Here is a 26,202-nt window from a genome sequence, read left to right on the forward strand (position 1 = left end):
TCACACAGTGATCTACACAGATTTCTCTTCTGAAAACTGTTTATTTGAGTGAGTAAAGTGCTTTGGTTAGCAGCAGCGCTAGTAAACGCTGGCCTACACTGAAAAACCCTGAGAGTTTAGGTAGGCCAAAGCGCTATCAGGTAGCAGTTCGCTCCACATAGCTTGTTTTTAAATGGTAAACTACAGATATACTTACCTCTAAACAGCAAAAGAGCTAGTGCTATTGTTAGCGGCTAATGCGGTTGCTGTTCCAGCCTCGGTGCCTGAGAAACTTCACAGAAACTCCTGTATGAGGCTGCACTTCAGCATGACTTTACTGCTCCTTACAACCTGGCGCACTGGATAAGTCGCACTGTTGTTTTTTTTTTTTTTTTTTATAGATTTTTAAGTGCGCCTTATAGTGCGAAAAATACAGTAAATAGTTATATATTGTTTTTTTTTTTATTGAAATGCTTTTTTGCATTTTAGCACAACAAAAATGTACCTTTTTTACTAAGACTTTCCAAATATAATGGCAGAAGCAAAAAGAAAACAGACTCTAAACCCTGGAGCAAAAACACATAAACCTCACAATCAATACTCAATTATTGCAGACGTCTATTGAGATTACAAGTACAAGTCATCAGGGTCCTGTGACACAGGCATTTCCCATCTATTGGCTATTCAATTTTGACAGTTATAAGGTCTAAATTCACATCTACTCTGATTGATCTGACCAAATCTTGGGCTTTTATCCTGCATTAAAAGACCACACAGCTCTTAGACTGAGCCACAATACAATAACAGTGCCCTCACTGCTTTCCCATCAAGTGTTACTCATCAAATGAGTATGCCATCAAGGGTATTTTCATTGCATGGTTCTGTTCACTCTACAATCTCAAGCAGTTCAATAAACACTCAGAGATATTCACCAGGCCTGCCAAATCGAAGGTGTACTGCGCAGTGTGGCACAAGTGTATGCTGACCTCATGACACCAGCCGTGATCACAACAGCTTTCAAACTTCTTTTGAATGAGACAAAAAAAAACCCACACAGTAAACCCAGACCCGTCCCGGACGCTAAGTGCAGCTATTAGAAGGAACGCTCTGAGAATCTGGAGATCTGCATTAAAGCAGCAGTGACGTGGACAGGGCCCGAGGGGGCAGAGAGTGTCTGTTGCTCCAGCAGTCCCTTCCACCATTAATCCATGTGGCGTGTGGAACCAGCCTCAGCCTTTTCACTTCAAACGCCAGCTGAATTAGATCCCCTTTTGAAGTTCCCTTTTTGCTTTTGCCTTTTGTTTATTTTTTGCCGAGCTTTATTTTTTTTTTCTCCTTCCCCGAATGCTCTTAATTCAACGTCTTTCCATTCGTCTTCCCCATTCATCTGGCCTGCAAAAAAGTCAATGTCTTTAATTTATGAACTAATTAACATCAGACTGAGCTGGGTGAGAGGGGGCTTACTGCAGCCATGCGAAACACAAACGGCTTCCCAGGTTTTTTATACGCGAGAAGCATCTGTCCCCCAACAATGCCACTTTTATCCTCAAAAACATTAGTTTCACTGCAGTTTTCCGGTTCTCATTGCAACAATGCCCGGGCTGATTGTAAGCAGACTGAGTCTGCTGGAAAGGCTACCACATGCTTTTCAAATGCTTAATGAACAACCGTGTGAGTATGATATTGTGCTGAGAACAATGATTGGAAATCTAAAAAGCAAATGTTTAACAATGTGTTTTTAGAGTCTACGTGTAAATTTATGAGTGTTTTGGTTCTGTAAGAAAACGTGCTACTTCTTTGGCCTGTACCTTACTTGCATTTCCAACCTCAGGACCCAAAACTACCAGTGCCCTCAGAGGCTAACCAATATCTTTCAGATTGTTATCTGTCATTTTCTCTGACTCTGATTACACTTTGACTGCATTGGGCATTTTCCTCCTTTTTCACTCATAACTGATACCATCTGGAGGAGACGGATCAGGCAGAGAAACCACGCTCTTCAAGAATGTGCACTACGAGACCAGTCTCTAGGCTCTCAGGCTCTCTCTCTCTCTCTTTCTGAGGGGACAGGAGAGAGGGGCCTTTTGAAAGAGAAAACACACTTCACTTGTTCTTACATTAATCAAAATAGCTTCTTTGACGCTATAGCATTTACTGTGAACAACAAAACTAAACATTTGGACATTTAAATTAGTGAATTCTTATCATTGAGAGGTAATCATCATGAATAGACTTAGAGGTAAAACTGTAAGTACCATTTGGAGTGGGGGCCTTTACGCTCTATGCTGATGACTTAAAATAATCACAATGTAATTACCCACTATAGTATATAAGGATGCACAATGTCATCACAATAATACTGATATTTGCTAATTGGATGGATGGATGGATGGATGGATGGATGAACTCCCACTATCACAAGTAATGCCCCAACACCAGGAGGGTAAAGACAAGCACATGCCTCCTCCGATACATGTGAAGTCAGCAACCGCCTCTTTTTTGAGTTACCGAGTAGCATCACAGCAAACTCAGAGGAACGCGCCGGATCCCCAGCTCTGATACATCAGCTAAAAGAGGCCTGTGCTGACCAGCATCACCTTGGTAGTGATGTGAGGAGAGGGCATGTTCCAGAGAAAGCATAGCCAATTGTGCTCTCTCAGACTCTGGCTGCTGATGGCAAGCAGCATGATCCAGGACTTGAACCAGCGATCCTGAGATCATAGCGCCATAGTCTTCTGGACCATTTGGAGCTTAAAATTATAATTATAAATTGATAAGAAAAATTGTATAATGAATACTGTAATTAGCCTAAAATTCATATTGGAATTAAACACTGTTGGTACATTACTACAATTAACAACACACATAAAGGGGTATACCAGTATGTAAAACCAGATCAAACAAAAAAAATAAAACTGTTAATTAAGCAGCAATGTGCAATGGTTAGCATGTTCAGTGTTTACACATAGGCACACACACAGTCCTCACTCACACAGTCATTTAGGTGGCACACACTCTTTAGTGTTTACCTTGAGAACTGTGTATTTTCACCAAACAACTGTCTGCACCAAACTGTGTCCCCTGTACTGTGACAAGTTTACCTGTACAAATACAGGCAATGCGTAAATACATAGGCCACCTAGTGAGATAAAATATTTTGGAACAGTGGGAGGATGTTAATACACATGTAACTGATAAAAACTGATTAAAAACAAAATCTATGTAAAATCTGCTCACTCGTAGACAGTTAATTAATTGAACTTGTTTAGAAGAATGGTACAAATGCACAAGCTTGGCAGCATTTTTCTTTGGCGTTTGGTTTTAAACGGCCACATAAAAAAGATAATTGTAAGTCTTTGAAAATCACTTAGTCTGTCACTCAAACTATAAAGAACCAGTGACTTTCCTCCAGACTGTTTTCATTGTTCAGTGATGTACCACTTGATCCAATTGTAGCAAACATCATGCAAACATCTCTTTCTACTTCAACAGCTTTGACTGGCTACACTTGTGCTTCCTCTAAACGGATTAGTCATGTTTAAAAAGACTACCTGAACACTTTCACATGTGTACACCCCAGAGACATGTAACAGCAAGGAAAATTGAGCATGTCAGATGCTTGCAAATGAGGGGTAAAAAACAAAGAAAAATGGGATCAGTGATATGCGAAATGTGAAATTGAATCCACTTGGCGAGAACTAAGTTCTGCCTTTCTGTCCAGATGTGCGCTCACACAGGGCCTGTAACAGTTTAATTCTTAAGACACAAAATGGCTGACAAGGAACTACCCATGTGCGCCCAACCTGGACCCAACGTACGGAAAGCATCATGTTTACACGAACCTCCACATACGGCTTTGTTTAACAGCTCTCAGACGGCCTTACAGACTCCAGTCTCTTCTTCCCAGCCCTCGCCTACACCAGGAACTCCGTAATGAAGCACAGCACCATCTTTCCCACTTTCCCCGTCCAACACACCTACCCCTGACTCAGCCCCACAACACACTTTCCCCTTCTCACAGCTGTCCTGCATAGACAGGTCCATGTCACTAGCCCAGTCATCAGAAGCAGCTAGCGCAGACTGCCAGGACAACACTTGAGTGAAGTCATTAAATGCTTTTATGAAGTGTTCCATAAACTGAAATATGATTAACAGGATGCAGGGCCTCAGTATGGACGGTCATTAAAGCAGAATTACTGCAGTGGTGGAAACAGCTGCACTGCACTGACAGCTAAACTGCTGGCATTCTGTGAACGAAATCACGGGCCAGTTTTCCAGATATGGATTAGAGCTTGTCAACATAAATTTTCAAGTGTAATTTTTTCTCCCCCCCCCCCCCCCCCCCAAACAAAAAATCTGACTGACAAACTTTTTGTGAATGACACCTCTATCCCATTTCCAAAGTAAGACATAAGATAAGATAATCCTTTATTAATCCCACAATGGGGAAATTTACCATGTTACAGCAGTGCAGAGTAAAGGACAGAGAAACAGGTCAGGAAAAGGTAAATACAAATAATGATAAATCTATATATATACAGAAAACCTATTGTAGGAAAATATATAAAGAGTTAAAAAAATTATATATAGTAAAAGAAAAAAATATATATATACATCTAGTGCATAGAGATATGATTATGGTAGGGTGGACCAGTATTATTGCACAAGAGTAACAGAGAATAAATATCAAATAAATAATAGATAAAAACAAAAGTGAGAAAAAAAAATATTGCACATTAAATAAATTGCACAAATGATGATCACAGTACTCGTAGTGAGATGGATATTGCACACGGTAAGCATTACAGCTACAGTGTGCAATATCCATCTCACTACGAGTACTGTGATCATCATTTGTGCAATTTATTTAATGTGCAATATTTTTTTTTCTCACTTTTGTTTTTATCTATTATTTATTTGATAGTATTATTTGAAGTAGTTCTGATGGATAATATTTAAGATTCAATTTTATTTTTGTGTGTACCAAAAAGACTGTAAATGCTCTGTGGCTGAACTTTGCTAATTTTTTATATAATAAAATTGAATTCCTCATGTGTTGAATCATGAATTATGAAGTGGGATTCTTATTAAGCTAATTTGGGCACAACTTATATTCAGTGGTTTTTCATTACTTTTATCTTAAATGATCTTAAATTAATACTAAAGTCATCGAAACTGTGAAGAAAAATATTTATTTATTATTTACCAAACAAAAAACTTGTTAAACAAACCAGAATATGTTTTATATTTTAGATTTTTCAAAGTAGCACCCCTCGCTTAGATTATAGCTTTGCACATCTATTTATTTTCTCAGTCAGCTGGATTGGCTTTGAGTTAACAGCTGTGCTGAACTTGTTAAGAATTAATTACTTAAATTTATTGCCTCTTAATGTGTTTGAGAGCATCAGTTGTAATGTTGTGAAGAGGTAGAGTTGGTATACAGTGAATAGCCCTATTTGAGTAATGTTCTAATCCATACTATAGCAAGAACTACTGAATTAAGTAAAGAATTAAATTCAGAAATGAAATTTATTCAATTTGAAAATTTTTAAGAACTTGAAAAAAGTATCCTAAGTACAGTCGCATAGTTAATACAAAACATTATGATGAAACTGTCTCTCATCAGTATCACAACAGGAAGACATTTGGCCAGACTCAAGAGAACTTGAGCTCTTGAAATGTCCCAAATAAGCTTCTTTAATATATTTACATTGTACTAAAACACATGAATTTTTAATGGCCATTTTCAACATTAACATTTTAGAAAAACATTATAGTCATTATGTCTTTTAGAAAAATATATTTTAGGGAAAGGGGGGGGTAAAGTCCTTAATGGCATTTTTTTTCCCTGTACATTACTTTTACCCTAAGTAATGTATCACCCTGTACATTCCTTACTTTTATACTTTGAGTAGTTTTGAAACCAGTACTTTCACACTTTTACTTAAAAAGTAAAAAGCTTGAGAAAATACTTCTTCAGAAGTATTTTAAACCTTAGTAACTATACTTCTACCTGAGTAATGAATGGGAATATATTTGACATGTTTGGGTGGCAAAGTCACATCCAACATTGCCTGTGAGTGTGCCTTTGAGAATGTGTGTGTGTGTGTATGTAAGGGAACACGTGGCTCATCAGCTGTCTGTGGGGCGGCTGTGTACCATGCCCATTACGTACGGTACCAGTAAGTCCCTGCAGCTGCCCCCCCCACCCACCCATCTTTCCTTTTCTCCTCCTTTCCCAACATGCCGGCAAACAACTTAGATTTTCCACCATCAAACAGCCCTTGTAATTCCTTTGAAAAGGAGCATTTACGAGCCTCAAAAGTTTCTTATATGAAAATGTTAAATATTTCACAGTGCTTTCATCTCTGTTAGCCTTGTTAGCGTGCCTCACCGCTCTCTCCTCCAACCCCCCCCCAGCTCACAGCCACACAGTCCTCCACACCGCAGGCCTGCAGTTTACAGTCTGAGCTGTTTGTTTGCGTGTTTGTTCTGCAGCGGGCACGCATGTGCCAGGGTGATATTTTCATATCCGGCTGTAAAGCTGTCCTCCCAGCTTTTTCACACACACACACACACACACACACTATGGTGTAGAGTTACACGTGAGACCCCGTCACTGCAGGCAGACATGAGGGCGTCAAAAGTGTGCTGAGAAGGTTGAATCAGTGACCAGAGCCAGAACAAAAACAGCCTCGAGCCGTCCATGCCATCAAAGACCCTGGGATTCAAGTGTTGATCCATTATTTCCGTGAAAGCTCGTCTCTGAGAAATGAGCACAAAGAATAGCCAACAGATGTTTCCCACTCTTGAGGGTGTGTGGAGGTGTGTGTGTGTATGTGTATGTCTCTCTCACTGACAGTCAAAGGGATCTGACAAGGTTAGAAGTGGGAGTATGACAACTTCCTCTATATGTCACTCGCCTTTAAAGTGAATGGAGACGTGGGAAAATAGCAAAATATGCAGCTTATTCATTTCACTGAGAGGCAGCACAGACAAACTCTTCAATCTTCTTTTACAGTTTTCTGTGTCAAAATGGCCAAGATTCTTTCTGACTCCATTTACACCTGGCTACTTCTTTTGAATAGTATCTGAATTTAATCCTTATATTATTTTTACACTTAGTGGTCAGATGCATCTCAGGTAAGTTAGACTGAAATTTAATTGCTGTATGCAAATTCGCTTAATGATTGGTTATTGTTAAAAGGAGTTTTTCTTGTTTCTTGAAAAGACAGGTGAGTTTACAAAGCTATTATGATACTCAAGATGTACAAAGTGACCAGGTGTAAACGGGGTCTTTGACAAGGTTATTCAAATCAGGCCTAAGGCATGCTTTACAGTATAAATTGTGATCCAAGCAACTGCCAAAAATTTTTGTATTTAACCTAATTCAATGCCCACATTGAATAAGAAAAGAAAATATTGGAAGATTTCCACTGTTCAGAATGCTACGAAATAGCAGTTCAGGGGAACTGTGGAGGTCAAGATGAGATCTGGAACACCAAGAAAACTCTCTGAGGGAACTGCTGGTATGTTAATAAGATAGGAAAAATCATAATGCTTCAAATAATGTCATTTTCTACACAATTAATTATTAATTAAATTAAAAAAAAAAAAAAAATTAAATGAAAGTTTCCACTGTCTATATCATACAGCTCTGGAGAAAATGAAGAGACCACTTTAGTTTCTAAATCAGTTTCTCTGATTTTGCTATTTATAGGTATATGTTTGTGTAAAATGAACATTGTTTTATTTTATAAACTACAAACAACATTTCTCCCAAATTCCAAATAAAAATATTGTCAGAGCATTATTGAAATATTGTTTAGAGCATTTATTTGCAGAAAATGAGAAATGGCTTAAATAAAGCTTTCAGACCTCAACTCATGCATCTTTTCATAGTCTCCTCCACCAGTCTTACACACTGTTTTTGGATAACTATACGCCACTCCTGGTGCAAAATTCAACTAGTTCAGCTTGGTTTGATGGCTTTTGGTCATCCACCTTCCTCTTGATTATATTCCAGAGGTTTTCAATTTGGTAAAATTTAAAGAAACTCATAATTTTTGAGTGGTCTCAAAATGGTCATTTTTTCAGAGCTGTATATATTTTTTAGATTTATTTGTTTATCTTCAATTTGTTTGACTTCCTCAAACCTACTGATGAGAAAATGGTAATTGCTTTCTTTACTATATTAATATCTTTAAAATATATATTTTTTTACACTTTTCATTTTGGAAGGCTGTACACTTTTCTTGGAAAAAGTGGCAGCGTTCCTTTTAAACACACACTCAGCAAACACATGGTATATTCAGAGTTCCTGAGCAGGTGTTAAGCGTTATTAATTAGCCTGTTTTGTGCACAGGACTCATCATGCACTCTCCCAAATACAGAGCATGTTAACAAACAACATTTAAAACAGACAAACAGTTCTCTGCGGTTCTTGGAGAGCACACCCTAATGTTCCAGTGAGTTTAATGGTACTGAGCTGGCCACCGGTGTGAAGGATGAGTGGCTGAATTGATGACAGCTGCTCTATAAAAGCAATGTGCTCTCATGCCTGCTCTATGAGAAAGCTTGCGCTCCCTGAGGAGGGCTCTGGCACACTGAGTCCACCTCATGCTTCCTGCCAGGCTCTACGCACGTTAATGCACCAGGAATGTGTGGCTGCGCTGCACAAGTGAGCGGCTGTGTGCCTGCGAGCAGACTGTAGAGATACCAGGGCCATAGCATGACAAAGTGAGGATGATGAGGAGAATTAGAAAAGTCCAGACCACAGACTTCTGCTCCCAGCGTTACAGATATGGTCAGTTATCACTGTCTCATACTGTCTCATTCAGTGAAACAGTTAGAATGATCACATTACATTACATTTGACAGACGCTTTTGTTCAAAGCGACTTACAATAGTGAAGTACAAAAGTAATAGAAGTTAAAAGTAAAAACATCTTTAGACAGGGCCTAAAGGAGGTTGAAGGGAAATAATGGGTTGTGAGTTATCACTGTCTCATACAGTCTTAGCTCCAGTCCAGAGGAGAAGTCAGAAAGAGATTTCAGAGGAAATCATAACAGAAAAGCTTACAAAATCACAACATCACCCAGGTCATCATACAGATTGACAATTCACTTTTCTATAAAAAAGTCACAGTTCTTCATGATTACAGACTCTCAACTAGTGCTCAGATTACTCACTAGCAACCCATTTTACTAGAGAATTGAAATGGACTGGAATCACAACACAACATGAGTTATGAGTTTGAAACATTATAGAGCTTTACCAATCCATTCATATTCTGTGGAAAGAAATATAAAAGAAAAAAGTCCAAATGTAATCTCCAGATAATTTGATCTACACTTGACAATGATTGTATTAAACGCAAAATCATGACAACTCAAACGAGCATCTAGATGACAATCTTTTTTTGGTTAAAGGTGTTATTACTCTAAAATCCACTTTTTCTTTGTGAAATACAATAGGTCTCTCGGAGTTATATATGCATGCTGAACATGAAACTGTTCATCAAACTCCATTGCCTGCAGTAGGCGGTGCTTCATGTTCTAAACCAATTACCTTTGTAGAACGAACGACTGATGAAAACAGTTTCTCCTGTTGTGATTACAGAACGAGTGTAATCTCACCCTGACTGGGAATCCTGCTGTAAACAATGATTCCTGGTGGTTAGTAAACAGTTTTACGGAACTTGGATTTGGGATGTAAACCATGCTAATTATGCGTAGCGGCTCTGAAGATGTGAAGCAGAACCAACTACAACCTCAAATTTTAGAGAAAGAAAGAGAGCGAGTAAAAGAGAGAAAAAAAAAACACAGGCATGGCCACACTAAATAGGAGAGTGAATTAGAGTGACAGAAAGAAAAAAGGAGAGGACAGACAGAAAAAAAGTGTAAGTGAAACAGTTAGAATGATATATTCACAGAGATAAAGATGGGATGAGTTTGAGGAACAAACAAACAGAGAGAGAGACAAAAAGACAATATGCACACAGACAGTAGCAAAGTAAAAGAGTGAGAGAGAGTGAGTTAGAGAATAGTGTATTCAGAGAGAGAGAGAGAAAGAGAGAGAGAGAGAGAGAGAGAGAGAGAGAGAGAGAGACCAAAAGTGACAGAATTAGCCAGACAGACAAGAGTCTTACAAAGACTGAGTGAGAGAAAAATGTATACAAAGAAGAAAAATTAGAGAAGAGAGAAAAAGTGACAGACAAACCAACAGTGTAGTAGAAAGAGAGAAAGAGAGAGAGAGAGAGAGAGAGAGAGAGAGAGAGAGAGAGAGAGAGACTGTGAGTTAGAAATATAGTGAGACATAAATGGATGCATAGGGAAGGAAACGGAAGGAAGGAAGAAAGAGACAGGGTAGAGAGAGAGGAAAAAGAGACTGAAAAGGACAGTCAGAAAGACTGAGCTTACAACTAGACAATGATTTAATATCAATATACTGTACATTACAACAGAAAATGTTCCAATATATATTATTTACAGCATCTGTCACTGAATGACTGACTGTCTCAGAACCCTTTAGGTACCGACATCCATTGTTTTGTGGTTTTATATTATTCTTATTGATATCAAAATTAAGAAATATATTTTGATCAAAATTTTGCCCATTTTGTTCGGCCTTACAAGAGCCACAGTGAGCAGTTAGAGAGCAGTCAGAGAGAGAGATAGATAGAAAAGAAAGTGGTAGAAAGTGACAGAGAGAGACAGACAGACATAGTAGTGAGGGAGCAGTTGTGAGAGAGCAGGGCAGGACGGCGGCTGAACTCTGCGCAGCTCTCAGCAGACAGCAGAAAGTCGTGCAAATGGGCCGACACTCCCTCCATACGGCGGAATAAAAGCAGCCTTACAGTTGTGTATTCATTATTTACCAGTCCCACACTATGATTTATTCACCGGAGAACCTGAAATCCTGCTGCTCAGGCACCGTGCCCTGCGTGTACGTGCGAGTGTATACGTGAGAGACTGTGAGGCTTCTGAAAAACTGCTATAATTACAAGGCTTCAGGATTACTAAAAGTGCAGCTTTTGAGGTTTGCTGTAGCATCACTTCAAAAAGGGCATAATTGTGCACTTTTACTTTGTTATTGAATGCAGACAGTTAGCAGCATGGAACAAAACCACAAGGTCCTCTGAAAATCAAAGACAAGCCTTTGCTGTGCGTATCCTAAAAGCATATATTAGCTCGCATTTACGCTGTACAGAAAGGTAAGTTGGGCAATTCGCTGTCAGGCTCGGAAGTCAGCATAATTACTTAATTTAAAGCATTCAGGCAGCTCAAAGGCGTGCAGACTTTACACCAATCATCACTGCGAGCACGTCACATGGAGACTAATTAAGGACCTCTTTTTAGGAATTTTAATGTGGAGTCACAAAACTTAGCAGCAACACAAGATCATACTTATTTTGATGCTAAACCATGGATTAGATCCTTGTTTGATAAACACAGCAAGAGAAATAAGTAGAGAAAATTCAAAGTGCCAATATTACATGTCATAGAACAAACCCCAGGTGTATTATTGTGATTATACCACAGTTCTATGATCACTGTTTATTGAACTTTTTTTTGTTAAAGAGAACGAGAAAATATGATCTGTTTAGTTATAAAAACTCAGCGAGGTTAATATAATTCCATAGCTGCTCTGTTTGTAGCTGTGCTGTTTGGCTTGTAAGCGCTGCATCGCTGCTAGTTTACCTGTGTGTGGCGGTGTAATACATGGAGAGCTTCGGTTACAGTGCATTACTGGCTGATAATGGCACTCATAAAACGCCTCTCAGCCACATTGTACGGTTCGGAATGAACTGTAGTGTAAATACAAATTTTTGACGATGCAATAAAAGTCATATTGCCCAGCTCCTTAAATGAAGTTTAACCCCAGGAAGAATACCAGGCTTATTTGGGTCTGAACAGATTATGAGCTCCCACATGAGAATTTCTTTTGAACCATGGATCAATAACCTTATTTAAGTTGCCATTTCTGTAAGCATAGTTTTTGCAAATTTTAGATCACAGGTTTATGCCAGTACTCATTTTCAATACACAGACAGCAATTGGCAACAGCCTCTTGAATCATTGTTATGTTCCTCTTGTTAGGCTGCTGACATTCAAAATCTGATAAACAGTGCCGATAAACATTTTCACTTTCTGGCTACGTGGGATGGCACGTCCTTCCCTGCAATTATAAAACTTGAAACGGCGCTTTACATGACAAAATGAGCCAAACGTGTTACTCAGTGCACAGCGTTGAGAGCAGATAGCTTTCACAGATGCTGTGGATGGCACCAGGGTTCTCTCAAAATTAACTCCAGACCACCACTTTCAGAATGATCGAGGATCAGCACTCTGGACCACTCCTGAGCTGGAAAGCAGCTCTCACATTCAGCCAAATGTACCAAACTTATAGTATTTACACAAAAGGTTTTGGAGAAAAAAAAAAAGATAAAATGTGGAAATAACCTAGCACAGCTGCTCCAGCACAAAGGGAGTTTGTTCATTGAATTAAATAATTTAGGGGTACGACAAGAGAGTAACCACTGGACTGAGAGACATCTGAGATTGGAGTCCATTGATCTCAATTTAAAAAAAAGTGATAAACTGACTGTGACATCTGAAATAATGGTGCTTCATCCAATTCTTTTGAGATGAGTTGAGGAGTTGGCAATGGGGTCAGTAACACTCCTGTCACTGAATGCAATCAAATCCTCAGAGGAATGCTCCAAAATCAAGTAGGAATCCTATAGTAGAATAGTTACTTCAACAAAAGCAGGATAGACCCCTTTTAAAGGGGCACGAAAACCCCTGATTTTTGCTGACTCCACCCTTAGCTCAAATGTAAAAAATAATAAAAGGGGTAGTTTGGAAGGGCCACTGGGTGATGTATGGGTTTAGGGGTGGGGCAGGAGGGAGAGCTGATTGGCTGAGTTGCAGAAGCAGCAGTGTAGCACAGCAGTGTAGCACACCTGTAAGGGCACTGCAGAGGCAGAATTGACAACAATAAAAGCATTTTTAAAGGTTAGGAAATGTTTATAAACATTTTAAGGACTGATATGTTTCATTACTTTAAAACAACATATTTAAGCTATTAATGGAAAAAATATGGTTTAGGGTTTAGTGGCTTTTAGTACATTTGCTTTCAGAAGACAATAAATGGGCAGGTGTTCCTATACTACTAAAATCTTTACACATTTAGCTTTGCCAATTAACCCACACACTCACTAGGACCTCCCATTTAACTTGCAAAATTATCAGAAAGAAGTCTTCACTTCTTTACAAATCGTCTCCAATGCAACATCACTATGCAGGCAATGCACTTACAGGAAAGTGCCAGATCGCCAGCTCTGACACATCAGCCAACAGACACATGTGCCAATGAGCATAATGGAATGATCATGAAAGTGATACAGGGAGAGAGTGACATCTACCCACCCTGAGAGGACATGGCCAATTGTGCTCTCTCTGGCTCCTGCTGCTGATGGCAAAGCAAAGGCCGCCAGTTTTGTAGTCTTGGTTAAAAGAGTTTGAATCAGTGTTTATATAGATCACATGTCGTCCAAAGAAAACCTGAAATATCCTGGACAAATGACCATGTCATCCATCCCCACCATGCCTTCTCACCTTTGAAATGTCCTGATCATCAATAAGGATAGATCCATCCTGGACATCATAAAAGCGGAAGAGCAGCCGGATGATGGTGCTCTTGCCTGACCCTGACTGACCAACCTAGACAGAAGAAATGATCATTAGTGCACATTAAAGACACACTTCCTTACTTCTGCTATTCCAACATGCTCCTCTCTACTGAATTCCCACCAGTCTTCTCAGCTGGACACTTACCAGTGCGACTGTCTGACCAGGCATCACTGTGAATGACACGTTTCTAAGAATCTCCTTCCTGCAGACATTAAAAACAATGCATTAAGAATGGATGTTTATTTCCCTGGCTTTAACTTTTACTCATAACAGCCAGTCTGTCTTTCACAACATTTATAAACATTTGCACCATACAAATACATATATTTACATGGAGACAAGACGCAGGAAACTGAGAACAATGGTAACCAGCATGCACTGGACAATGAACACCTAATTGTTTGTGACTGCTGCAGTGTTTCTAACATGCAGAGCTACGTACCCTGCAGTGTAGCTGAAGCAAACGTCTCGGAATTCCACTCGTCCTTCAGTGCAGAGCAGATCTACTGCATTTACATCATCTTTCACCTGCAGAAAATACAGGATCATCAGCAGTGGATAATCGGCAGCGGATCGTGTGTCACAAAAAAGAAAAACGTGCAACACTAGTATAATATGAGGCAACAGATTTCCAGGCCTTTTTTGTATGCTAATGTAAGTGTAGATCTACAGTATAACTCAAAAGTTACAGCTTTGAAATTCCAATAAAGGCTTTTTTTCTTCAATTCCTTCTATCATTTCCATATCAATGAGATCAAAAGAAGCTTTGAATGCTGAGCGGTCTTGCCGAGTTTTGCTTATGTGTTTTTTTAGGAGAGGTTTCCCACTGCATGGGCTAAGCTCTGACCATAAAATACACACACACACAATCTCACACATACTCACAAACAGGTTTTGTTAGTGTTGCTCTTAGGACAATAAACCAACTAAAAACTTTTAGATTTAATGAAAGCCAATGAAAGCCAACATAAAGAAAAATCTTTTTTTTTCAAGTAATTTTGGAACATCATTATTGGTCAGTGACAATTTACAGATTTAGAATGGTATTCAGTACTTTGTCAAAATGTTTATTTAATGTTTATGAACAGTGAAAACTTATGTTATGTACCAACTTGTTTTTAATCATTCTGATGGTACACTGAGTTGATGGAATTCCTGGCTACTGCACTATGCAACTTTGGTGAAGCTGTACAATGCATCTCATTAGAACTGTGTAATGCTGCAAAACCATATCGGTTTGAAATCCTGTAATTTTATTCTACAGTATCAGTTCATAAGTATCTTTTGATTCAGATGCCTGTTCCATGTCTCTCAGCTAGACAACAAATGCTACTGGTGCCCATAAACAGGAAGTAAAAGCGTTATTTGTATTTTATGGAAGTGGTAAAAAAAAAAGTGATTTACAACAATCAACTGTAGGTGGAGCCCAATAATTATTTCTCAATAAAAATTTACTTCCCTCTGAAAGTAATAAAATATTAAATATCCTTATCAGAGTGGTGAATGTATTGTTCTGGCAGTGATACACACAAATACGATGGCACAAATACGACCTCCTTGAAAGAGTGTAAAAACATTAAGCATTAGGACAATAGTTCTGATCTATATTTGTTCCTGCCCAAGAACAATAAAGACTTATTATAACAGTAAATCTGTAGTCAATATGTTTTTCATCTTAAATGTGCACACACACACACAGACACACACAAAAAATCTATCTTACACATATTTAACTGCTCTGCTCTGAGGCAGCCGTGACTTCCTGACCCAGCAAGATAAGATCTAACATGGGAAACTGGCAGGGCTGAGAAGCTCTCCATAATACAGAACACAACCAAACAGTAACAAACTTAAGCTGTTCCTCTCCTACCTCCTTCTCCTCTGTTAACAGCTCAAACATGTTCTCCATGTCCACAAAAGCAGTCTGAATCATCCTACAGTAAAGAATAAAGTGCATTTTATTATTATAATCTTTCATTTATCATTTTATAACACACATTAAGTTTGTTTCTCCACATTAAAACAATGAAAACAGTCAACTGACTATCACAACGAGGACAGCTCACCTATAGTATGTGCCAAACCAGTTAAGAGGAGTGTAGAGCTGCACAATATAAGTCCCAAAAAGAACATAGTCTCCAACCTGTAAGTCAGACGTTCAGGGGAAATGTAAGTAGCAATCAGAATAAGCATACAGACCTAAAATAGCATTCATAATTAACCTTCAGTCTTTAGGTAAATACAGTCCAGGAGAGCATGAAAACCGACACACACACACAGAGACACACACACACAGAGACACACACACAGAGACACACACACAGAGACACACACACAGAGACACACACAGACACAGACACACACACACACACAGAGACACACACACACAGAGACACGCACACAGAGACACACACAGAGACACACACAGAGACACACACAGAGACACACACAGAGACACACACAGACACACACACACACACAAACAGAGACATGTACACAGACACACACACAGACACGCACACACAGCAAAAAATATTTAAAAGGCAAAGAAGGCAGGAAAACCCACATAAGGAACAGTTTTAAGGTGAAAAAGGTGAGAACAATGTATGCAGCACCTGGAACTTGTCCACTGTGACAAAGTATGCGCAGAGCAGAGATCCAGCCAGCAGGCCAGAGCCGATGATCAGGTTCTGTGTTTGGTTCAGGAGAGCTAAAGAAGCACTCGCCTTCCACTCTGAGCTCTGGAGAGAGTCAGCATAAATAACTCAGTTAATAACACACTCATGTGTGACTGAAGCCTTATAAATTCAGACCATGCGTATTTAACAGATTTTACTGAGTAAATGAACTGTCTATTACTGATCACAAAGTGATATGCAAAAACTTGGAAAACAATAGAACTACTGCTGACTACACAAAAGGGCAGGAATTAAACTTAGGCATACACTTGTCTTACAATTTTCTTTTTAATTAAAAATTTCAATTTAAAATGCTGTGTAGTTCAAGAATAGGCTCAATCCCTGACTAGGATACTGCCACTATATGTTTAAATGTTCATGAACAGAAGAGACAGAAGAATATCTGGAAACTATAGGAAACTAGTCCCAGGCAACTATTTTATTTCAGAAACAAAATATATGTGATATAAGTAATTTTCCTTTCTCTTTTGTTTCCCTTTTATTTCTGAAATAAAAAGGTGTCTTGTGACTTTTGACTGATCCTGTATTTAGACACTATGCAGTATATAGTAGATACTTTACCTGATACTTTAAGATCGCTTCCTCAAAGCGACTCACTTCATACCCCTCAGAATTGTAGTATTTAACCTACAAAGAAAAGAGTGTATGTTTTAATATTTGGAGTTAGATGTGTATGATGTGTGTATTTTACAGTAATTAATGCAGAATTATGTTTTCTGAGAAATTCTTATTTACAGTTTCAAAGTTCAGTAATGAGTCCACTGCCTTGGACTTGGCGTTGTTGTCCTGCGTGTTCATATCTCGCCGGTACTTGGTTCTCCACTCAGTGATGACGATGGTTAACGCTGTAAAATTCAACCAATTTTGAATAACGCTCCCAATCCATTAATGTTCATATCTGAAATTTGAATCTTCATGTGGTCCAGACATTTTAAAAGCTTTATCACATTAAATATTCGTAATCTAATGTTAATCTAAAATGCATGTATATACAGTACAAATTTCATCATCTGTGGCATTTTTTCCTTCACCTTTGTTGACAATTATCATTTAATTTTAACAAATAGGTTTTCGACTAATAAATTAAACAACAGCTTTATTTGTTGTCATTTTCTCCCAATTTAGGTAGGCCAACCCCCTCACTAAAACAGAAGGACGGTGAAGACTCTTTTTAAACTGTTGCTGATGCAGCATTGCCGAGTAGCATCACATGCTCGGAGGAAAGCACAGTGACTCGGTTCCAATACATCAACTCACAGAAGCCTTGTGCTGATCGGCTTCACCCTAGGAGTGATAAGGGGATAGAGCAAGAGCAAGGCCAATTGTGCTCTCTCAGGGCTCCAGCAGCTGAGGGTTGCATACAAGCTGCATGATCGGGATTCAAACCAGCAACCTTCCAATCACATTGGCAGCGCTTTAGACCGCTGGACCACTCGGAGCACACAACATCTTATTCTTTAACTTTAGCTTATTCTTATTCATTAAATCTTAACACTGGACTCACTGAGGTACAGGAACATGCAGATGAACACAATCAGGCCGAACCAGGCGTTGAAATAAGAGACAAAGTAAACAATGGCGATGATGATGTCCGCTATAGTTGGCAAGATGGTGAATACAATGTAGCTGTGAAAACAAGGAGAGAACTCATGTTAGGCAGCACCTAACATTAAATTTTTTCTTTTTTGATCAGTCAAAACGATTTTATTAATTATTTTGAAAGCTTTCTTAATTATTATAAAGCATATAATTCATTATGTGTATGTTTGTGTAAATATTTTCACTATATTAATAAAAATTAACAATATTTCTCTTAAAATTTCTCTTAAAAACAAACAGTATGCAGTTTAAGGCTGCAAATCAAGAGCCTGAATAGACCCTAATAAGGAAAGTCAGTATATAGAACAGTGGATGGAGAATTTGAGAAAGGCAGGTGAGCATGCTGCGTACTTTAACAGGTTGCTGACGGACGATGTGCCCCGGTCGATGCTGCGCAGGACATCACCTGTTTTCCGCCCCAGATGCCAGCGTAGCGACAAGGCGTGCAGATGGGCGAACAGCTGGAGCTGCACTGTTCGACTGGTGTGCTGTTGAACACGCGTCCACAGGAACGATCGCATATTACTGACAAATCCTGATGTTCCTGTCAAGAAAGGGAGAGGAGGCTTTTAAACCACAGTGTGCTTCTTGAAAAGCATTAAAAAGACTCTTTAAATGAGCAATACACACACACACACACACACACATTTAAATTATTGAATTAAATGATCTGAATTATGTTCAAATGAGATTTTGTAATAATTTTGCAATAACAACTGTATGCAAAAGTGATATTATTCTACTGTATATTTCCCATGCACACATCTGTTCATGTTGATGCTAATACAAAAGCAGATCATTCTTTTAATGTTATTTACTAATCGATGAGTAGAGTTTTATCAAGCTCAATTAATTAAACATGTATAATCTAAACGTTATGCAGAGTTTTATGTGTAAAAAAAAAAACAATTTTAAACATATTTTGAAACTCTTGCTAACCCTTGTTAACTGTAAAAGTGAAAAACAATTCTCTACTGTTTTCATTCCTCGCTCAGTACGCTGCTAATTGCTCTATGTAACTTTGGTAAAACAGGAAGGACAGTGCTCATGAGAATTAAGAATCTGCATACTCAAAATATTTTTAAAATGCTGTATCTTTTAGCTTGTCCAAATATGCATGTGTAGAGCTAGTTCTTTTAATTGTTACACTAATACCAACCATACACTAGACAACTTGAAAATTCTGACTCCTTTTAAAGGTTGAAAGTCTGAAAGTCTCACATCTAAACCGACCACACCCAAAATAATGAGGACAGAATGTTGACACGGCCATAAGTAAATTAACTGGTGCTTTGGGACTGCTGCTTTTTGTTTGGTGTTGAAAAGAGCTCACCTATTTGTTTTTTACAGGATCCACATGACAGTTTTAACAAACTGAGGCTACTAAAAAGATTAGTCATATTGACCAACATAAACCAAAGGAGTGAGATGACAAGATCACATTTAAAAGTGTAAATGGAGTGGTTTAGAAGTACTTTTATAATGGTGTACAAAATGCAGCTCCAGAGACTTGTAATGCAAAGTAAGGCAAGTTTATTTGTCTAGAACCTTTCACACACAGAGGCAATTCAACAGGCAATTTTACAGAAAGATTTAGCACTAAATGCAGAACAAGTTATAAAGTAAAAAAAGTTATAAGAAATTATAATAACAAAAAATGCCATGAAGTTTATGGGCTGAAGGGGCTTTTCTAAAACTTCACTTCAGCTTAAGATGTTTTTCTGTTACTCTGTGGAACAACTAGTCCAAATATGCTGCACTTAAAGCTTGTATTGCAATCATCTATTTACACCAATAGAATATATTGGGCATGAAAATATAAAACATAAAATAAGATGTGTACCACTGTAGAGAGAATGTTCTAAGATGTCACAGTATGTGATGTGGGTGTGTGCGTGTTCAGCTCACCTGCTCCCCCACCCTGCAGGAACTTGAGGAATACATAGATGCACACGGTTATTGCAAGAGTGTTCCAGTTCTCCTTGTCTGATAACTGATTTACTGTAGAACACACAAACAACACACATAAAGAGGGGACTTTAGATTCGATTTAACACACTGGTGCAGTACTCTAGAACAGAGCGGAGTTTAGATGTTCTACAGTTTTGTTCTTTGACATGCTTAACCTGCATATTTAGACATTTCCAAAGCAATTAAATGATCTCAAACATTTACTATATCTTGATATAGACTCTGTTACCTGAATACATACCTTTAATATGAAAAATAGACCTGCATTGCCATTATTACTATAGAAATAATTATTTTATGTGTATGGATGGGCCTTTTTTTGCATAGACTTCAAAACTACAGAGCTTCACATAGAATTACTATTAAAAGACTGATAAAACCTACACCTCTACAAAGACATGATATTTAATAACTTCCATCATATTAAATGCATTCAGCTGCTTTAAGATAAACCCATTGCTGACACATTTGTACCAATGCTCATAGCTTATAAATCCTGTAACTAATTTCTCAACCAATTAGGTCTCTCTAGACCAGGAACTCTTTAAACATGAAACCTGTTGGCACACTGCCTAATATCAGATGCGAAACTGTATTCCCTGTAATGATTTGTTCTCTGTGCTCAATCTAGAAATAGATGATTCTGAGTTGCAAAGCTGGGGATGAGGTGGGTTGGTGGTTGTTTAAAACCCTGACTTCTTTAAAGTTCTTGTGTTCTAGTGGTGAACACAATCAAATCATCACAGGAGTGCTCTGAAATCCACTAGAAAAAAATTCTCTGCACAGAAAATACGGTTATTCAAAGAAACACAGAATAAACTATTTTAATACCCTTGATTTTGGCAGAGGCTTAAAATAAACAGGTGCCCCAATACAATGTCCCAAAATGTGTGAATAGTTGGCCTTTAAATTAAGAGTTTCCACAATACCGGTAGTAATAAATGTGTAACGTGTATAAAAGGTACATATTAACTTTCATTTTATATGAGGAAAAAAAAATCTCCACCTGTTTTATTAATAAACTCCACCAGAGCTAGTGAACAATTCTGCAAATCCCTTCAGACACTGCAAAAAGAGGTAGTGAGATATGACAACGGATGGCCATGTCACTTACATTAAGAACAAGCACTTCAAGAGCTGAACTTGAACTCTGGTTTCTGAGAAAAAGAATCAGGTATAATAAAACATTTATTTAACATCAGGCCCTGTCATATGAGTCATATGAGTCAATGACCTCAGTTAAAGACTCCTCGCTTTAACTCCGTGTCCTCGTCTCACTGACTTATGTATGAGTTTAGAATAGAAAGCAGCGCAAAGAATCCAGACTCAGGATGATGCATAAAAGAGGGCCGGCTTTGGTCTCGGCTGAGAGAGAGAGCTCGGACCTTTCCATTCATTTACATTCATGGCCATTTTGACTGTGCACTCAGAATCAAATGGGGGGAAGAAAAGGTGGAGGGACGAAGAAAATGAGGGGAAAAAAAGACGAAGGGGAATTTTACCCACAGTGAGAGCAAAACACACTCTCACTCTCTCGCTCTCTCTCTCTCAGTAAGGATGGCAAGAGAACTGATTTTCAGCCCTGGCATGGGGCAGAGAGGGCTGTGGACAAAAAGCCCCTTGTACCAGCGTGTTAACTCTACTAAAGGCCCCTAATGCCCCCTAATCGTGACTGGCAGGGTTGGTGACCTCCCCTATCACGCCTCCTTTAAAAAAAACACTCAATCTGCCTCACAAAAGGCCACTTTCCTCCTGCCGCTGCTTTCATCTGTCTCCAAAGGCAAAAACCACAATTGCCCTCTAACCGCAGAGTGGACACACCAACACATCACTGCCGTTAACCTGAGCCAGTCTGAGACAGCTCGGGGAAAGACGCAAGACTCTCTGGGAACATACTGGGATATAACTGGGAATGATGATAATGAAGAATATTAGTGGGGATGGAAGAGGAAAATAAATTCTGAGAAAGAGGCAGGTGTGATATGAGTGTAGAGAGAAAGAGAGGCAAAGAGAGGGGGGTGCAAAGCAATAGAGAAAAAGGGTGAAATGGAGCCTTGAGCCATGGAAAGCTTTAGCATAGTTGGGTTTTGTCCCACGTTTCCTTTGTCAGAGTCAGATGCTTTTTGGCTTTGGAGACCGGAGGGCTTTGACTTCAGCGAGGGGTTTTGGGGGGCCGGTCTCACGTCCAGCTGGCTCAAAGCAACCAGGGGCTGGGAACACTGAAGAGGGAGGGGCAAAGAGAATACCCCAAAAGCACCCCAACACACACACACACACACACACGGAAAGCTTATGTATAAGTGTTATTTTACTTTATTTATATGCGTGTCCTTTGATTTATCTGTCTGTTTTGTCTGTTATTATACGCAGCTTCTGCAAATTGTTTTTGAACTGTATCCTCAAAACATTATCTCCAGGCTTTCTTCACATTCTGCTATAAAAGGAGAGGGCAATATGGTAAACAATTTTGGGGGGGGGGAAATGATACCTGAAAATCTTTACAACACAATACATAAGATGTTTGTAGTTTTTTTTTTGACATTTGAAGAAATTAGTGTGAAAAGCAGCATTCTTTTTCAAAAGTTTCAAAATAAATAGCATGCTGCAATAATCCAGTTAAACATGTCTAATTATTAGCTCTCTGTAAGTGACACAATAAGTAGTAATGACAACAGTAGCAACGTTAGCATGTTTAGAAAATGTAAACACATAAAATTATCTCCGCCCACCTAATATTGAGTAGCCCCCCCTTGTGCCACCACAATATGTCAGACCACTTGAGGCATGGACCCCATGAGACCACTGAAGGCATCCTGTGGTATCAGACACCAAGACATTAGCAGCAGACCCTTAGATAAGTTCAGTAAATGAGGTGAGGCCTCCATGGATTGCATCAATTAAACTTAAGTGCCTATGACCATTTTACAGGTTCTCATGACCACTGCATACCAGGAAAAATACACAAGACCTGTCTGATGTTTTGGAGATGATTTGACCCAGTTGTCTAGTCATGTGCTTTTTTATTTTTATTTTTATGAATGTCCATTTTTCCCTGCTTTTAATGCATGAACTTCTACAACTGTCTGTTCACTTGGCGCCTGCTATTAACTTGGGTTTGCCAGATAGATCACAAAAAAAACATTTTTGGCCTGTAGTAAATTATTTTAGAATATTTTTTGATTTTATGTTAGGGTGTAGGAACATATTGAAACACTTGTATATCGCAAAATTATCTTATTACTTTAAAATAGTTGCAATACTTTATTAGTTCTCAAAACCCAGTATTGATTCTTTTATTAATAGTTAAAACTGTTTTTTTTTATTTTGTTGTGTTCTGTTTAAAGCCCAAACTGATACACAGCAGTGTTGTCTGCTCTTGACATGACTGCTTTTTGTAAAATTGTCTGTATTGCAATATATTGCCAATGTACAGTGCTAGAATTATGAAGAAGCATGTACAAAAAGATTTCCTTGTATTTTAATGAGCATTTGTCTTAGTCAGTTAGGCCTTTAAATAACTTTTTGGATTGTCATATATATTAAAACATTTAGCAACATGTAAGTTTTCTTACATACAAACATTTCACAATTTTTTTAGGGTCTTGGTTACACACAGACTTGTGCACGGCCAATGGATAAGCTAAATAACTAAAGCGTTATTTATATCATGACCTTATTGCATATAAAATGTCACGGTGGGTTTTATTCCTGTCACATTAGTTCATAAATAAAAATAGACATTAAATAAACCAACTAATGGTCAAACATAAGAGTATTAATTAGCCTCACCTTTCATACTCCTATTTCCAAAGGTCTAAATTTGAACATTAATTTCAGAACATTATATACAGTAGTTACAGTGTAAGCACTCTAGGATATCTTTGAACATTACGCCCCCTAGTGTTTAATTTTACTAACACAGTACAGCCTGCTGTTCACCAGGTGCTGGATTCTCCATTTACCATCAGCTTTGCACTGCTTTAAAATTTGTAGCTTTCAGAGTTTTAGATGACCAGGATCCTCACCTATGTCCTTGCTGTATATGGGGACAAACACGTTGATGACCCGCTCCAGCCCAAGCAAGGTCACACACACAAGCACCAGGATCTGCAGTGGCCCACTCCCACTGGGCCACATGTAGGGCATCAGCAGGGCCACTTTCCTTCTCAGATCCTTCCATGTTGAAGTGGAAACTACCCTGACCTGACCAGAATCTTGCTGTCTGCCATCTTTGGCCTGGAGAGGAGAAACAGAAAAGTACAATTAAGTAAACAAAAAAACAAAAGCACTAAACTTTGGCTTAGCAGAAGACAATCCAGTAAAATCTGTACAGTAAAATACAGTACTAACAGTTCCTCCATAAAAATAAACACAAACTATAAAAGCAAAGGAATTCAGCAAAGGATAGATACAGATAAAATCAGCCAAGCACTGTGTGTGCACATTTTAATCTGAAATCTGAGTAAAAGAAAAGCTTTCATTATATCCAATCATGACATTACGATCTGAGGACAGTGCAACACTGCTATCTAGTGGCTGAGGTTTATATAAAAAATACCCCACTGGCTGTCATCAATCTTTGCAAGTAAGAGTGAGAGAGTAAGGTGCTACTTTTACTTTCTTTGACATCTGATGCTGTAATGAAAATGAAAATAAGTCAGGTTGACAGCATGAAACACTAATTCACTTTGTTCCTGGTGAAATCTGATACAGAGGTCATACTTTGCCCTAAAACTAACAACATAAGCCTGTTTTCTGTACATTTACCACATATTTACAATACAGCAGAGAAAGTTACAGGACTTTCACAGAAATACACAGTAGTGTTTTTTTTATTTTTTTTAATCATTTGTACTATACTCCACTTTTAACTGTCTTTTTTTCTCTCTCTCACACATACACTATCTTACACACTCTCTAGCTCTCGAACACACGCTAATTTACTAAATTTCTCTAACTCTCCAACTCACATACTCTCTCACACACACTGTCTAACTCTTTCAAACACACACTCACACACAGACACAAATTTCCTTTTCTCTCTTTCTTACTCTCATTCACTAATTTTCTCTCTGACACACATACCCTATCTGTCTCTCTCTCTCTCTCTTCCTTTTCTCTCTCACTCTGGTTCACTCATTTTCTCTCTAACACAAATACCCTATCTGTCTATCTCGCCCACACACTCTCATATATTCACTCTCTCTCTCTTCCTTTCCTCTCTCTTACTCTCATTCACTCATTTTCTCTCTCACTCACTCTCTCTCTCTTACTCTCATTGTCTCTCACACACACTCTTCCTTTTCTCTTTCTCACTCACATTCACTCATTTCTCTCTCTCTCTCTCTCTCTCTCTCACACACACACACTCACACTTCCTTTTCTCGTTCACTCACACTCTATTTTCTCTCTCTTACACAGGCACTTTTCCTTTTCTCTTACTCTCATTTTCTCTCACACACACTTTCTCTCTCTTACTCTCATTCACTCATTTCTCTCTCTCTCTCTCTTTCACATACACACTATGTATATCTCTCTCATTCACTACTCCCCCTTCTTTCTCTCTGTGGAAGACAGTCTCTTACCTCCACGGTTAGTGTAAACGGCTGGCTCTCGGCCGTTTCTTTCCTCTTGTTTTTTGAACACATGCTATAGTACTGTCTGTTTCTGCAGGGGTTTAGAGTAGTTAAATAAAGGCTGTGGTCATTATTCCGTGCTCAGGCAGTAACGTTTACCCCACAGACTGTTCTGGAGCGGCTGTATCCTGTAGCTGTAGCTCTTTGTTTGTCTCTGTTTGTGTGTGAGTGCCGGAGAACACAGGTTTAAATCCTAGTTATTTGGGTTATTCCTGGTTAACCGGCTGTGGTTTGTGTCCTCGCAGTGTAGTGCAGATTACAGGTTGAGGATAGTAAACAGTTATTGAGCGGTATCTCCTCTGCTGAGGGATAAATCTGGTCGCTGATAGTCTCAGTGTTGTCATATGGGAAGCGTTCACATGACTGCTCTCAGCCGGGCGGTCACGTGAGCAGCTGGGTTCAGCGTGTAGCTGAGATAGTTAAAGAGGTTTAGTACCCTACAGCTGCTCTGCTGAACCAGCCTGACCAGCTTCAACAGGTACAATTATTTAATTGATGAGCCTTAATGCAAGCTCATCTTTCAGTTTCATTTACAACAGCAGCAATTAAACGACAGGCTAATGCTTTAATGCAGGTACAGCTCTGGAAAAAAGAGACTTCAGTATCTAAATCAGTTTCTCT

General features: G+C 38.7%; 1 protein-coding gene across 3 annotated transcripts in view; it reads right to left on the bottom strand.

Annotated features, from left to right (window-relative positions):
* Nucleotides 1-25,958, bottom strand: part of abcb6b (ATP-binding cassette, sub-family B (MDR/TAP), member 6b) — a 41,489-nt gene extending 15,531 nt beyond the window's left edge. For all 3 annotated transcript variants that reach the window (XM_022680254.2, XM_022680252.2, XM_022680253.2), the window contains exons 1-13: nucleotides 25,531-25,958; nucleotides 23,971-24,181; nucleotides 19,883-19,975; nucleotides 18,326-18,518; nucleotides 17,880-18,001; nucleotides 17,111-17,220; nucleotides 16,937-17,002; nucleotides 16,292-16,417; nucleotides 15,743-15,819; nucleotides 15,547-15,610; nucleotides 14,119-14,204; nucleotides 13,821-13,878; nucleotides 13,602-13,706 (exon numbers count right to left, since the gene is read on the bottom strand). In XM_022680254.2, coding sequence (XP_022535975.2) covers nucleotides 13,602-13,706; nucleotides 13,821-13,878; nucleotides 14,119-14,204; nucleotides 15,547-15,610; nucleotides 15,743-15,819; nucleotides 16,292-16,417; nucleotides 16,937-17,002; nucleotides 17,111-17,220; nucleotides 17,880-18,001; nucleotides 18,326-18,518; nucleotides 19,883-19,975; nucleotides 23,971-24,181; nucleotides 25,531-25,593 — 1,374 coding nt within the window. In that variant the 5' untranslated portion in view covers nucleotides 25,594-25,958. The remainder of the gene's footprint in view (nucleotides 1-13,601; nucleotides 13,707-13,820; nucleotides 13,879-14,118; nucleotides 14,205-15,546; nucleotides 15,611-15,742; nucleotides 15,820-16,291; nucleotides 16,418-16,936; nucleotides 17,003-17,110; nucleotides 17,221-17,879; nucleotides 18,002-18,325; nucleotides 18,519-19,882; nucleotides 19,976-23,970; nucleotides 24,182-25,530) is intronic.
* Nucleotides 25,959-26,202: the final 244 nt, after the last annotated feature.

This window comes from Astyanax mexicanus, chromosome 11, assembly GCF_023375975.1.
Source record: "Astyanax mexicanus isolate ESR-SI-001 chromosome 11, AstMex3_surface, whole genome shotgun sequence".
In the NCBI taxonomy this organism is placed as follows: domain Eukaryota; kingdom Metazoa; phylum Chordata; class Actinopteri; order Characiformes; family Acestrorhamphidae; genus Astyanax; species Astyanax mexicanus.